Source organism: Rana temporaria, chromosome 10 (genome assembly GCF_905171775.1).
Source record: "Rana temporaria chromosome 10, aRanTem1.1, whole genome shotgun sequence".
NCBI lineage: Eukaryota > Metazoa > Chordata > Amphibia > Anura > Ranidae > Rana > Rana temporaria.
In genome coordinates this window covers 71,118,387-71,133,528 of record NC_053498.1, presented here as the reverse complement: position 1 = coordinate 71,133,528, position 15,142 = coordinate 71,118,387, and the positions used below count along the sequence as shown (strand labels likewise).

At 46.1% G+C, this 15,142-nt stretch overlaps 1 protein-coding gene across 1 annotated transcript; it reads left to right on the top strand.

Annotated features, from left to right (window-relative positions):
• The first annotated feature begins 5,372 nt into the window (after positions 1-5,372).
• RPS25 (ribosomal protein S25) lies at positions 5,373-13,594 on the top strand. Its single transcript, XM_040325426.1, has 5 exons — positions 5,373-5,480; positions 9,474-9,569; positions 10,740-10,923; positions 11,384-11,474; positions 13,531-13,594. The coding sequence occupies exons 1-5, from the start codon at positions 5,478-5,480 to the stop codon at positions 13,535-13,537; spliced, it is 381 nt and encodes a 126-aa protein (XP_040181360.1). The 5' UTR covers positions 5,373-5,477; the 3' UTR covers positions 13,538-13,594.
• The last annotated feature ends 1,548 nt before the right edge of the window (positions 13,595-15,142 follow it).

The window sequence follows — 15,142 nt, the reverse complement described above, 5'->3', positions numbered from 1 at the left end:
TCTTACACCCACCAGTTATTTTTTAACAGGAAACTGAGCATATATGCTTAAATACAGTGGGCCAGATGCACAGAAATAGTACGCCGGAGTATCTGCTGATACTCCGGCGTACTTTCAAATTTGCCGCGTCGTATCTTTATTTGTAATTCACAAACTAAGATACGACGGCTTTTGGCTAAGATCCGACAGGCGTACGGCTTCGTACGCCTTCGGATCTTAGTTGTAATTCTCCAGGGGCCGCTGGGTGGAGTTTGCGTCGTTTTCCAGCGTCGGGTATGCAAATTAGCTGATTACGGCGATCCACGAAGATACGCGCGTTCGTCGCAATCTCTTACGTCGTCGCTAGTCGGTTTTTCCCGTCGCAAAACTAAGGCTGCTTTTTCATGGCTTACATTTAGAACAGCCATGTTAAAGTATGGCCGTCGTTCCCGCGTCGAATTTAAAAAAAAATGTTTTTGCATAAGACGTCCGGGAATACGAAAGTACGTTACGCACGTCGCCGTTCAAAAAACACATTGGGGCGCTGTAATTTCGCGCAAAGCACGGCGGGAAATTTCCGAACGGAGCATGCGCAGAACGTTCGGCGCGGGAGCGCGCCTAATTTAAATGGTGCCCGCCCCATTTGAATTAGGCGGGCTACACCGCCGCAAGTTTACAGGTAAGTGCTTTGTGAATCAAGCACTTACGCTGAAAACTTGCGGCGGTGTAACGTAAAGGGGATACATTACGCCGACGCGCGGCTACATGAATCTGGCCCAGTATTTGTAAATCCGACAGACTGCTTTAAAAATGTATATTTTTAAAGCAGGAGCAAACCTGCTGACCTTACATGCTTGCTAATGTGACAGAACACATCTGATTTTAAAATTGAACATGTCTGTCGGATTTACAAATAGTGGGGCAGCGTATGTAAGATACGCTACGCCGCTGTAACTTACTTTGCTTTTGTTTGAATCCTCAACGAATTTGCGCCGTAAGTTACGGCGGCGTAGTGTATCTCTCGCGGCGTAAGGGCGCGGAATTCAAATGGATCTAATGGGGGCGTGTTTTATGTTAATACGTCGTGACCCGACGTAAACAACGTTTTTTTTGGAACTGTGAATGCGCCGTCCCTGGGGGTATCCCAGTGCGCATGCTCGAAATTAAACCAGAACTCACAATGCTTACGACGGTGACGTCATTCTACGCAAATTCCTATTCGCGAACGACTTACGCAAACGACGTAAAAAATTCAAAATTGTACGCGGGAAGGACGGCCATACTTAACATTGAGTACGCCTCAGCAGCTTTAACTATACGCCGGAAAAAGCCGAACGCAAACGACGGAAAAAAAAGCGACGGGCCGACGTCCGTTCGTGGATCGCCGTAAATAGCTCATTTGCATACTCGACGCGGATTACGAAGGGAACGCCACCTAGCGGCCGCCGAAAGATTGCATCTTAGATCCGACGGCGTACGAAGACGTACGCCTGTTGGATCTAGCCGAGATGCCGTTGTATCTTGTTTTGAGGATTCAAAACAAAGATACGACGCAGGAATTTTGAAATTACGCCGGCGTATCAATAGATACGCCGGCGTAATTTCTTTGTGGATCTGCCCCACTGTATTTAAAGAGGAAGTAAACCCTCTGGGGGAGGTTACACCTACAGGTAAGCCTAGATTAAAGTGGATGTAAACCCCCCAAAAAAAAAAAATTTTTTATGTCACAATGTAGAGAATAAGATGTCCTATCATCTGTGCCCAAACTTGCCACACAGAGTTAATCCAGCGCTGAGCAATCCTCTTTTTATTGTTCAGTGAAATAACACAGACTTCCAGATAAAAACCAAAGTCCTTGCTTTGAGTGACAGGTTATTTACATATCTCGTGCACTAGCTTGCAGACATGCACAGTTTCTGTAAAAAGTGCTCAATTCACATCCCCCTCCCCTCTCCTCCTCTCCTCTCCCCTCCAGCTCTCCCAGGATTGGCTGTCTTTCCTGTGTTTTGACTAAATGTTTTTTACAATATGGGGTGATCCACAGTTCAGTGTGATGAGGAAATGCTCCAGTGAACAGCCATCAGAATAGACATAGACAAGTTATTAGGGGAGATATATGTAGTCCGAGCGTGAGTGATCTTCTTATTATTGTTATATTGCAGTGTGTGTGTCTGAGGTCACCTGATCACATATGCAAAATTCATATATGACTAGGATGTGTTATTTGGGGGAGGGGTGGATTTCTCACTTTTTATACTTACACCCAGTAAGGCTGAATGAACTTAGGGCTGGTTCACATTAGTGCGCTGTGCAAGATCTTTAGTGATTCGCACCGCACTGCTGTTCAGATCACATGCGATGTCTGTGCGATGCGATTTCAGCCATACAAACTATATGGCTGAAATTGCATCACATTGGAAAACTTGCGAAAACTATGCGAAAACTTCTAGGGAGAGTCATACAATGGTAATGACACCCCCATTTCAGCTCGCATATCGCACTGCGAACTGACAGTTAGGACATGAATCGGAACGCATAGGTGTGAACACCCATGCAAAACTGGTGCGGACCAAAAAAAGGGTCCTGTGCGTGTTTGGTCCGAATGTAATGCGATTTCAAATCTCATTGCACAGACATCGCATGTAATCTGAACAGCAATGCGGTGTGAATCACAGGAATGCAGAGTGTACAGTGGTGGGTAGTACGTGCAGGATGGTGTCAGGATAGTGTCAGATTATTTTTTTATTTTACAATTACATTTTTTTATTTTTTTCAAAAGGTTTTTTGAGACCAGTGGATTTTTTTTTTTTTTTTATACATTTTTACAATTTTATTTTTTTACAATTTATTTCTGTACTATTGAAGGGAGGGTGGGGTTTTATTTTTTTAATATATTTTTTCACAGTGCTTTTGGGAAAGGGGGTGGGGGGATGGGGCAATGGTCAGTGTCAGTGGACAGTGTCAGTGGTCGGCGTCAGTGGTCGGCGTCAGTGGACGGTGTAAGTGGTCGGCGTCAGTGGACGGTGTCAGTGGTCGGCGTCAGTGGACGGTGTCAGTGGTCGGCGTCAGTGGACGGTGTAAGTGGTCGGCGTCAGTGGTCGGCGTCAGTGGTCGGCATCAGTGGTCGGCGTCAGTGGTCGGCGTCAGTGGTCGGCGTCAGTGGACGGTGTCAGTGGTCGGCGTCAGTGGACGGTGTCAGTGGTCGGCGTCAGTGGACGGTGTAAGTGGTCGGCGTCAGTGGTCGGCGTCAGTGGACGGTGTAAGTGGTCGGCGTCAGTGGTCGGCGTCAGCGGTCGGTGTCACTGGTGGGCGTCAGTACACGGTGTCAGTGGGGTAATGGACGGTGTCAATCGTTTTTTTTTTTTTTTTTTTTACAATTTAATTTGTTCTTCATTTTTTTTTCACAATCATATTGTGTCAGTATTTATTTTTTTTTTGTCTTTTTTCTACAATTATTTTTTTTAATATTCATTCATTGCAGTTTTATTTTTTATGAGCTTCCTTGGGGGGCTTTGGTGAGATGTCAGGGGTCAAAACAGACCCCTGACATCTCCCCTTTGAGACAGAGAACGGGAGTGAGGTCACAGATTCCCCAGTCCCTTTCTTACACTGAAGATGAATGGAGAGAAGACAGCGTCTCCCCTCTATTCATAAACTGAAGCAGAGTAACACAGGTTACTCTGCTCAGTTATCGCAGGACATAGAGAGAGCGTTCGGTAACGAACGCTCTCTCTATGTACCATTCAGAAAAAGAAAGGACCGGTAAATGACATATATTGCTGGTCCTTTCCTCCGCTCTCCATCCTGAGAGATTAACCCCCCCAGCCGCGGGAGAGGAGAGGAGGGGAGCCGGCTGCGGGGGACAAGGGGGGGGGCGTGTAGGAGGAAGACATAGCAGGCAGATAAGGAGGAGAGAAGGGGGGACAGAGAAGAAGGTGAGGGGAGTTGGTGGAGGAGAACACGGAGGTGATCGGTACAGCCGTGAGCACCGATCTCCCTGCATGGCTTTAGCTCAGCCGCTTCTCCTTTTCTCCCTCCCCTGGCTTTCCGCGGAAAAGATATTCAGGGGGATCCGTGCTTACAGCTGTCCTCACCGCACCATCATGCCCGACTGTCACTGGACAGTGACACATGAATTGACAGCGGCCATGAGCGCGCTCTTCTTCTCCTGTGCGCACACTTTTCACTCCAGCCAGGCACGAGTGTTGAGGTGGGCGGAGAGTCTGGAGATGTCATGACTCCGCCCACCGAGCGCCATACATCAGGCCCGCCCACTGAATCCACAATTTTACGGGGGTCCAAATAAAGAAGGGGAGATATTTGACAGGTAAGGATACATGCAGGAGGCATGTATATCCTTATAGATCAGCACTATGGCATTACTTTAAAAAAGATGAGAGTGGCTTTACATCCACTTTAAGGCTTACCTGTAGGTGTTTGCAATATCTCCTAAACCTACACGCTTTAGGAGATATTTCCCAAAAAGAATGCACCGATATCTACGGCGCATGCGCGCCGTGGACAATGACGCAGACGCACTGGGAACGCCGGTTTTGTGAATAGCTAATGCCGGTGTAGTGTCACAGTTTGCTGCCTATCCTAGAATGCTGCGGAAGTCATGTGGCGGCCAACTGCGCATGCGCGATGCGTTCCAAACGCAAGTGTGATGCGTTCCAATGGGTTTTCGACAGTACACACCAGCGAAGCCGTCATTCAGGGCGACGTGGACTTAGGGGAAAGTGGCCAGTCGGCCTCACGTCCTCGCTCTGCTCGCTCGGCCTCCTGGCTCTTTTTTTAACATCCTCCAATCCACTGGGATGTTAAGGAAAGAGCCTGGATGCCGACCGAGGTTTCACTGGTGTGCACTGTCGTGAATGCATTGGAACGCATCGCATTTGCGTTTGGAACGCATCACGCATGCGCAGTTGGCCGCCACGTGACTTCCGGAGCATTCTAGGATAGGCAGCAAACTGTGACAATACACCGGCTTTGACGGCTCCCGCATGCATTAGTGGAGTGACATCTTCGCCGCTCCGGAGAGATGTCTGGGGCCGTGGGGCTGGAGAGGGAGACGAGGACAGCTTTGGGGGCTTCGATCTAAGGTTAGTAATTCATAATGAGCTAGCTCATTATGCCTTTGTCTTGCAGGTTTTTTTTCATATATATTTTTGGGTTTACAAGCGCTTTAAGCATATAACTGAAAATAACTGTGAAGTGTAAAACTCCGGTGGGTGTAACAAAATGTCCGCTTGCCCCCTTCTCGGTGTATCATTACTATGGAGGAGTGCGGGGTGTAGCAAGATGGCGGCGACGGAACGTCACTTCCGTTATCAATTCTGACGGGGTCGCCTAATCTGACGGAACATGGGGGACTGTATTTTAGTGGGGATAACCAGTGTTCCGGTGTTAAGCGGAAGTTCACGCCCTCTACGGGGTTTCTTGCGCTCTTCTGCAAGAGCCTCTTCCTTTCTGTCCGACATCTTTGAGACAGCAGCAGCATGGTGAGGCTCCGGGTCCGGGGGTGAGCGGTGTGGGGCGGATTGGACGGGCAGACCTTGCCCCGGGGTGGAGGGTATACCGCCCTGTGTGTATGAGGGACGGGTGGCTCTGCACACAGCCCAGGAAGGGGGTCCGGCGGCTCCTCTCTGTGGTATAGGGGGCTGTATGTCGGTGTGCTCGGTTGGTTGGGTTCGGGTCACGCAGGGCTTTCCTAGTGCCTGTGTGGTGACAAATAAAACAAACCTTACTGATCCTTTACCATCTCTTGGTCCGTAACGTGTGAATGTTATGGCGGGATGTTGTTTCCAGTCATATACACGTTATAAGCTAAAACGATGATCCCCTCCCACCCCCCCAGGTTCAGAGAGTGTGGTGGCGTCACTGCGCCGCTGCCTCCAGATCTGTGGGATTGGAGGAATCTCATGGGCCTTCTCCCTGAGCGCTGGCTCCCCCTGGAGGGTTGGGACCCCACTTGCACCTCCATGAGGGATAAGGACTGAACTGTCCTTTGGATGTCTCAGGACAGTGACCTGGGAAGGGTGAAACCATTGTCAGTTTTTTGGATTAGTTGATGTCACTTCCTGTCTTGCCAACTGAAAAGTGTGAGAGAATATCTTCCCAAAAGACTTGGATGTGTCCCCGTAGGAAGCTTCCCCTCTATTCTGATGGCTGCCTGGATTTTATACACAAGACATTTATTTTTGGTGCATTTTCATTGCAGTCTATGGGGCAAAAATGTGCTCCATGCCACCAAAAGAAGCACTGGCACCATTTAAAAAAATGTGATGGGCACTATAGAGATGAATGTAACTTCCATTGTCAGCACTGTTGAAAATGCACTCATGAATGGGGACTAACGGGCACACATGACAACAGTGATCTGTCCCATCTCTAGAATGTTTGCCTTTGGTGACTCCATTGCTGACATAAAATGCAGCCTGGTAAATGCTAAATTGTCAGTCCTATGTGAATTCTGCTCTGGGATCTTCACCATCCAAATCCCCTTTCACATGGGTGGACCAATAGGGTCTTCCTGTCAGGTTTTTTGGGGGGGTGGATCAGACCAGATCATCCATTACCCTCTTTGAAGCTGCGGGTGTCAGACATGGGTTTCTTGACACCTGCCAACATCCAATCCTATCTGCTAAAAACAGACAGATGGGAGATTTGTTTCCCATCCATCGGAAGACAGACGGTCTGTCTCCATCCAACCGCCCATAGAGAGTAGTCTGTGTCTGCTCTGCATAAGTGGAGCAGACACAGACCTGTCACCTGCCTGCTCAGCAGACATCAGTGGACAGATTCCCTGCTGAGGCGGATCTGCTGCTGTAGTCCTTGTGAAAGGATCCTAACACTTTCAGGTGTCCCCCAGCCCCTCACTATGGTCCACATCCAGCTCCTGTCATTAGTGTTCCCTCCGCAGACACACCAGTGATGTAGAGACTGGTGTTTGGAACCAAGGATGAGCTCAGGCGTGTTTGCAAACCCCATGTGCAGAGTCCGCCAGGAAGTCTGCACTGCGCTAATCACAGGCAGCGAGACATTTCCCGCTGTGCAGCTGCAATGTCTCTCTGCCTGTGATTTGCGCAGTGCAGACTTCCTGGCGGACTTTACACATGGGGTTTGCAAACACGCCTGAGCTCATCCTTATTTGGAGCCCGGTGTATAGTGGGGAATGTGTTTTGAACTTTTGTGTCTACAGCATCAGAGTTCAGTAAAGGGCCTCTAACGTTTTATATAAAAATAAACTTTGACAAGGGATAGAACCTAATGAGGAGAATCTCCAGGGTTTTCAGCCATCACTGGAACAGAGTGCAAATGCTTGTAGTAGGTGAACACCTGATTTGACAGCTGCCTGAGATGAGAGGATCTCCTTACTTTCTGTTGTGACCCAAAGCAGGAAGTTGAAGAAAATCTCCCTAAAGGGACACAGCATTTAAACATGTCCTTTTGCTATCTGAAACTGGCTTTAGGAATTTCTTTTATCTGATTAGTAGCCTTGAATCAAGAGGAGCAATAAAGCACAATGATTGTATGAAACATTTGGTACTTACGACTATTTGCTGAAACGGCAAAGTTATGAGATACTGCAGCACCTCCCATGTGAACAGGGCATTGAGCCTCTGTTCACATCAGTGTGATTTGTCAAGTCAAATCTCATCCCAATTGGTGCAACTTTGCAGCACTGCACTGCTTTCCAAAAGTAGTTCCTGCACTACTTTGGGGCGATTTCAATATACATCTGCGCATGACCTCTCAGATGTCTTTCAAGTTGCCCCCGAAGTCGGACTAAAATGCAGCAGTGTGAATGAGGGCTCATGTTGGCTTGCCTGGGACGCAGCAGTGCTTTTATTTTTTTTTCCTTTGTGCTTTACCGGTGAAGCTGGGTTGTTCTTTTGCAATCCACTGCTCGGTACAGCCGCTCCTGTCTTGCCAGCCCCTGATCGCACATACCAGCTTTGCCTATTGGCCACTGCGTCTACCTAGTCCTGCAGTCACCTGGGAAGAAGGGGGTGGATTAAAAAAATAAAGTAGCAAACCAGTAAGTGATGTGTATTAGTTGAGTAAAGATTCCCTTTAAAGCGGAGTTCCACCCAAAAATGGAACCCCCACTTTTCGGAACTCTCCGGTGTCACATTTTGGCACCTTTCAGAGGGGAGCAAATGCCTGTGTAATACAGGTATTTGCTCCTACTTCCGGGCATAGATACCTGTGCCCCCCGTGGGTATCTACGCCCCTTCCTTTATGTGTCCCCACTGCTGTTTTCTGGGAGACACACAGGTCCCAGAAGACAGCAGGGACCAGTGGGATAGCGCAGCAAGAGTCGCGCATACGCAGTAGGGAACCAGGAAGTGAAGCTGCAATGCTTCACTTCCTGATTCCCTTACCGGTGATGGTGGCAGCACACGAGAGCTGAGCGATAGATCGGCTTCGGGTGCCGGCGCCCTGGACAGGTAAATGTCCTTATTTTAAGTCGGCAGCTGCAGTATTTGTAGCTGCTGACTTTAAAAAGAAAAATCGAATTTGTTGGACCTCTGCTTTTTGACCTGAGCTTTTTAGGTTGGGCTTCTATGGGTCACAGGAGTGCGATTCATTTTGCACTCCTGTGACCCGTTTTCAACCGAACGGTCTGAAGTCCACTCTTCGCTAACGTCGCTGCCATCAGTCAGGGCAGCGCGTCATCCCGTCTTCCAAGTCTGGATCCACCAGCTGCCTTAATTGATGGCAATCTCAGCGAGCCGCTGAGACGGCCTCTCCCCGCCCCTCCACAACACAGCGCGGAGGAGGAATGCTGACAGTCAGCAGCTCTCCTCTCAGGGGATCTGTGAAAACCAAGCCATCGGTGATGTTCAGGGGCTTGGTTCTCAGTGCAGAGACGGCGTGGGACAGCTGCAGCATCGGTCTAAAGCTGCATCTATCGAGGCAAGTATGAATTAAAAGAAAAAAAACACACTACTTCTCTTTAAAAATAAAAACTCTATTAAAAATATAAAACATGTTACACTTGCCTGCTCTGTTGCAGGGGTTTCTCACTGCCAGATCCTCCTCTTCTAGGGTCCCTCTTCGGTGCTTCAGCCCCTCGCTCCTGTTGAGTGGCCCCACAGCAAGCAGCTTGCAATGGGGGCACCTAAGCTGAGCCTCAGGTCACTCGCCATTCAGACATGGTGCAGCGACCCAGCCCCTCCCCTTTCTTTTCTCATTGACTTCCTGACTTTGACAGCAGCAAGAGCCAATGGCGCCACCGCTATGTCTCAGACAGCTGAGTCTCTTGCGCAACATCACTGGATAGAGATGGGGCTCAGGTAAGTATGAGGGGGGCTGCTACACAGGAGACTTTTTTTTTTTTTTTTTTCTCAATGCGTAGAATGCACTAAGATACAAGTCTGCCTTCACAATCACTTTAAGATTTGCTGAGAGTAATACAGTTAGAGATGATTAACCTTTCAAAGTGAACTTTCAGTACAGCCTATTAAATGTATTGTTCTCTTATCCAGCCACCTAAAGACGACAAGAAAAAGAAGGATGCTGGCAAATCTGCCAAGAAGGATAAGGACCCAGTCAATAAGTCTGGAGGCAAGGCCAAAAAGAAGGTAAACGTCTGCTCATTTGTTTGTGGGCAAAAATCAGTACATTGGCGTAAGGAGTGTTGGTACAGAGTGCTTGTATAGGATGAAGACCCAGATATTTTTCCCAGCTTGAATGGATAGAACCTGGATTGATAATGGAAACACTTAATCAATAATTACCAAATGTAACTGTATTTCTTAGATCATGTGACTCAGGACTCGGCCGCAGGGGTTAACCCTCATAGCAGTATACTTAAAGAAGCCTTTTGTAACATGTTAGTGTTTTTTGTAGGCATGAACTACCAACATTTGCGGGTGTTGGCTTGTAGTCCATGAACTACCACGGCACTGTTGGGTGCCGTGCTAGTTTATTGATTCTTCCTGTCAGTGTGACACTGCCTGCCCCTATGATGTACAGGCAGACGGCTCACACTGACAATCTGCTTGAGACCTGCATAGCATCAGGGTTAAGATTGCTGCTGCAATGCTTTTCTTGCTCCAAAAATAAATAGTACATTCCCCCTTTTTTTACCTGCCAAAAAGTTGCATGTTTTATTGAATCAGCGCTCCACCCAAAAGGGTAAGTTCTGCTGTAAGGCCTCCTCCCTGGCTCCTGTTTGTGGAGAAGGTACATGATTTTGATAGGTACCTGGTCCCACTTCCCCTTCGATCACCTTAGGCCAGTGATGGTGAACCTTTTGGCACCTCAGATGTTTTGGAACTGTATTTCCCATGATGCTCATGCATTCTTCAGTGTAGTGGAGCATCATGGGAAATGTAGTTTCAAAACATCTGGGGTGCCAAGGTTCACCATCACTGCCTTAGGTGATTGAAAGCTCAAGTTCTGGTCTGGTGGCCTGTATTAAAATGCAGCTGCTTTGCTTCTCCCTGGCCTCTGCATGTATTCAGTACTTGAGGTTGGTTAAATGGCCTCCTCCCCCAACCCCCTGCAGTGACTCATTACCTTGTGGTGACAGGGTCACTTTAAGCAGTCTTGTTCTATCGCTTTGTTTTGCGTTAATCATTCTTGGACTCTTGTGGTTCTTATATTCAGCTTAAGCAGTGGGAGATGCCAGAAGACTTATTTTAATTATAAAATTGAGTGTAGTTAATAACTTTGATCAAGTGAGTTGGGGCTTAATGATAAAACTGTATATGACTGTTTTTTTTTTTTTTTTTTTTTCTTCCAAGTAGAAGTGGTCAAAAGGAAAAGTGAGGGACAAGTTGAACAATCTTGTGCTCTTTGACAAGGCCACTTATGACAAGTTGTGTAAAGAAGTTCCCAACTACAAACTCATTACTCCAGCTGTGGTGTCTGAGAGGCTGAAGATCAGAGGCTCACTGGCCAGAGCTGCCCTCCAGGAGCTGCTCAACAAAGGTAAGCATTGGAGTGCGCTGTGTTAAAGAGCTATTTAACTTTTTATATATGTTTTGCTTATTGTGTGCTATAGGTTGTAAAGTATAAAGAACAGAACTTAAATGAGTAATGTCCTCTTCATAACATTGAACGTGCAGGGCAAACCAACAGATTCTTGTCAGAGCCTGCATATACTTGCTGCCCCCTTTGCTTTATATTGTACAGATGTTCCGCATGCTCTTGCACATTTAAGACCCCCCTCAGTCATACGTAAACTTGTGATGTTGCTCATCACCTCCTACTTTTAACTTGTCAAGTGAGGAAACCAGTCCCTTTGGGCCAAACCCACAGCTGTCATTATAACAGTACAGTTTGGTACCAATATTCCACCCTAAATGAATTTTGCGTAACTGTGTTGGTGAGCCTTTTTTGTAGTAAAATGGGTCAAGAAGCTTCTCTTATGTAACTTTTCTCTTCGAAGGTCTGATTAAGTTGGTGTCCAAGCACAGAGCCCAAGTCATCTATACCAGAAACACAAAGGGCGGAGATGCACCTGCTGGAACTGAGGAAACGTAGGTTTAGTGTGTGTGTGTGTGTGTGTGTGTGTGTGTGTGTGTTCTGGGCTAACTCCCAGCCAAGACTTAAAATTTCACCAAGTAAGGGTAGAGCTGGTTTCATGTCTCCATAACTGAGACGGGAAGCAAGGAATCTGATTAATTTCAGGTTTTTGCTATCTGTGACTCTTGTTCTGGTGATACCCTACATGCCATAGTAAGGTGACTCCTCTGATGGGGACAGATGGCAACAAAATACCAGAAAAACATAGGCCAACAACAATGCAATGATTTATTAAACATAATTTTATCAATTATGACTGATCAGAAATCGGACAGGGATATTTGGCATGAAAATAGGCTGGCTTTTTTTTTTTTTTTTGCCTTTTGTTCTGTTGTGTAAAAAAAAATTTTAATTTGTTTATATAAACAGGCCTGGCGATAAAAAAAAAAACTTTTTTTTGTGGAAGTAAACCCTCCTATTTCAGTTAAGGAAGCTGCCATCTTGGCCTTTGTTTAATCTTTAACTGCCATGATGCTGCACATGTGATAACACCAGCCGTGAGAATGGTTTGGTTGAGAACACAACCAATAAAACGGTTGCATTCCTGGCATGTGCCAGAATTGTAACAGTTATTTTTTTTAAATCTATGGGTTCACTTAAGCCAACAAAACACGGTTTGAATTTCGAAATTTTCTTTTAAAAATTGTATCGAAGAAATTTTGTACAAATTTCGCACTGCTGGTGGGCTGCAGCGACCGCCGATTTTTCGTGCGCCAATCAAATTTGAGGAATCGGACATGTTGGCAATTTTTTGAAAACTAACAATTTTCTAATCCATGATGGGAAAATCGTGCGAATAATGTAAAAAGAAAAAATGCGCATGTGCAAGAAAAAAATATTCCCGGCTACAAATTTTCTGTAGCAACATGAAGGCTTAGTTGGCCGAATTTCGAAAATCAATGATGGCATCATCAGATCACAAAAAACGAACTTTCTGATTTTGAAAATAAAATGTGTTCGCCATTCTACCGTGTATGGCCTGCTTTAGGCCGGATTCACACTAGTGCGGTGCGAATTTCAGTTCTGTTATCTCTGCAGAGAGATAAGAGAACTGTTCAGCAGATCAGCTCCGGTTTAGATGCGAATTTGGAGACCTGGGGGGGGGGGGAGTGTATTGAGGTGAATGAGACAAATCCTGAAGAGAAAGGAACATCTGTGAATTTGGGCAGATGCATGCCCAAAGAAGATAATGGGCCAGAATTCACACCTGAGCGGCACCGCCTAGAAAAACGTGCACGTTTTTTCGGCAGTGCCAATGCATCGCACATATGTGAACCAGCCTCATTGAGAACAATGTATTTAGAAATGTTCTGCGAATTGGATGCGGTTTAAACCGCACTCAATTCGCATTGGTGTGAACCCGGCCTCAGGCTTTAAGTGTAACAATGGATAGATTTATTTGAAGGAGAACCAAGTTTAATTTTTATTATGGCAGCAAGGCATGTCACAGCTGACAAGAGCCAGTCATAGAAACATGGAAGCTGTCCTTCCTGACACCTGACTGTGGTTTTTTTTTTTTTTTTTTTTCTGTTCAGTTTCTCACCAGCTAGTAAGGGGGTAATAAAGAGGTCTCTGGACTATGTGCCTTCAGAAACCACAGTGGCCACTTCCTATATCCTGATGCACTTTTTTCCCCTCATCTTTTACACTTAAATGATGTCCCTGACTTTCAGTGGGGATATCTGATGCCTGCATTTGCATGCATCGTTCAGATATATATGCTGGCGATTCTGTGCACCGTAAGAATTTATAGTGGCAGTTCAGGTGCTGACCGTTCTTCCAGGCCACAGGAGGGGACATCCCCCACCTATGTGTGAGTGTCTTTGTGTATAGTGTATCTTGCATGCATGGGAAACCTGACTGATCACTGATTTAGCTGGGCTCCCGATCAGACAGCAAAACTAAGTAAATTAATGTTAAATAGAACATCTTGCCTAAAGTTCTCTCATTTTAAGGATATTGATCTCAATATGGATCTGTAAGCATTAATTCATGTTCTCTTTATTGCAGGGCCTAATGGAAGGATCCAACTTTTCTATGTACATTAACAGAAATAAAACCGTCTAAAAAAAAACAAACTTTGTTCTATCTATTTTTTCTACTTTTAAAATATGCACTTTATAGCCGAAAAACTCATGGGATGATGTAAAAAGGTATTTTAAGGAAAGACCACTTTTAAATGTCTAAACCTAAACACATAGATTACTGCTTATCAGTTCTGTATCAAAACAAGATGGGACTACAGAACCCTGCCCTTTTTTCGATTGTCGATCACCTAAAGGTGTGGCTCTGTAGTCCTCAGACAAGGTCTTGCAAGCTTTCCAACAAGATCAGTAGGTATAATCTGAACTTGCATCATCAAACGTTTTTTTCAATGTAACAGACACCAAAGTACCAAGTGGGAAGTCAATTGCTAGTTTTTATTTTATTTTTTTCTCCTCTGTCTCTTTCACATTCTTGTAGAGCAGGGATATGCAATTAGCGGACCTCCAGCTGTTGCAAAACTACAAGTCCCATCATGCCTCTGACTCTGGGTGTCATGCTTGTGGCCGTCAGAGTCTTGCTATGCCTCATGGGAATTGTAGTTCTGCAACAGCTGGAGGTCCGCTAATTGCATATCCCCGTTGTAGAGACTCAACAGGTGAAAAGGATATCTTTCCAATATAGGGGAAATCCCATCTGACGGTTATCATAAGCACAAGTGTTCCATCAGAGGATTGTCCCTTCTATTACTGTTAAGGTGGGATATCAAACCCTCACTTTTGTGTTTGGAGATATTGGTGATCAGGACAGTTAAAGTGAGTGGATCTCCTAATAGGGGGACACAGGCCGGTTTCTGACAGTGGCTCCAACAACTCCCTCGTCAAACTATGCCTTTCCAAAGTCAAGTATTACTAAACTTGCTCTGACTTTTTGTAATGCCTGTTTTGAGTCACTAAATGGTCATTTTGTCAGGTACTTAAGACCTATAACACAAAACATTGTAGGTAATTTAGAGAGAACAAAGCCATGTTTGCTCAAGCAAATTTTCAGCGTTGTTGCTGTTTAAATGACAATTGCGCGGTCATGCTACACTGTACCAAATAAAGACTGGAAAGTTGGTAAAATGTATTTTGTTATACAATTTTGTAAATTTTCTCCTTCACTGCTGGGCACTGATAATGTGGCACTGGCAGGCATTGTGGCTGGGCACTTTGGCATACCTGGTGATACCTGGCCAGGCATCTGGGGCGCACTGATAAATCGGCACAGACCCCCCCCCTCTGTCAGGAGAGCTGCTGATCGGCTCTACTCGTGTCTGTCAGACGCGAGAGGAAAAGCCGATCAATGGCTCTTCCTGTTTACATTGTGATTGGACACGGCTGATCACATGGTAAGCAGCCTCCGTCTGAGGCTCTTTACCAAAATCGGCGTAGCAGTGTGTCAGACTGAAATGCTGCATCGCAGGGATGCGCGCCCAGAGGCGGTTATCCTGCTGGACGTCGTATGATGCCCAGTCGGGATTACTGAACCACTGCCCAGCTGTCATTCTGCTATAGAGCGGGGAAGTGGTTAAAGTGGCTCTTAAAGCAGAACTAAACCCTCCCATACCTTTCAGCCAAGGAAGCTGCCATATTGGCCT

Coding starts and splice junctions, on each gene's coding strand:
- RPS25 (XM_040325426.1), top strand. Junction 9,570..10,739: donor GAGGCAAGGCCAAAAAGAAG/GTAAACGTCTGC, acceptor TCTTCCAAGTAG/AAGTGGTCAAAAGGAAAAGT. Junction 10,924..11,383: donor CCAGGAGCTGCTCAACAAAG/GTAAGCATTGGA, acceptor TTCTCTTCGAAG/GTCTGATTAAGTTGGTGTCC.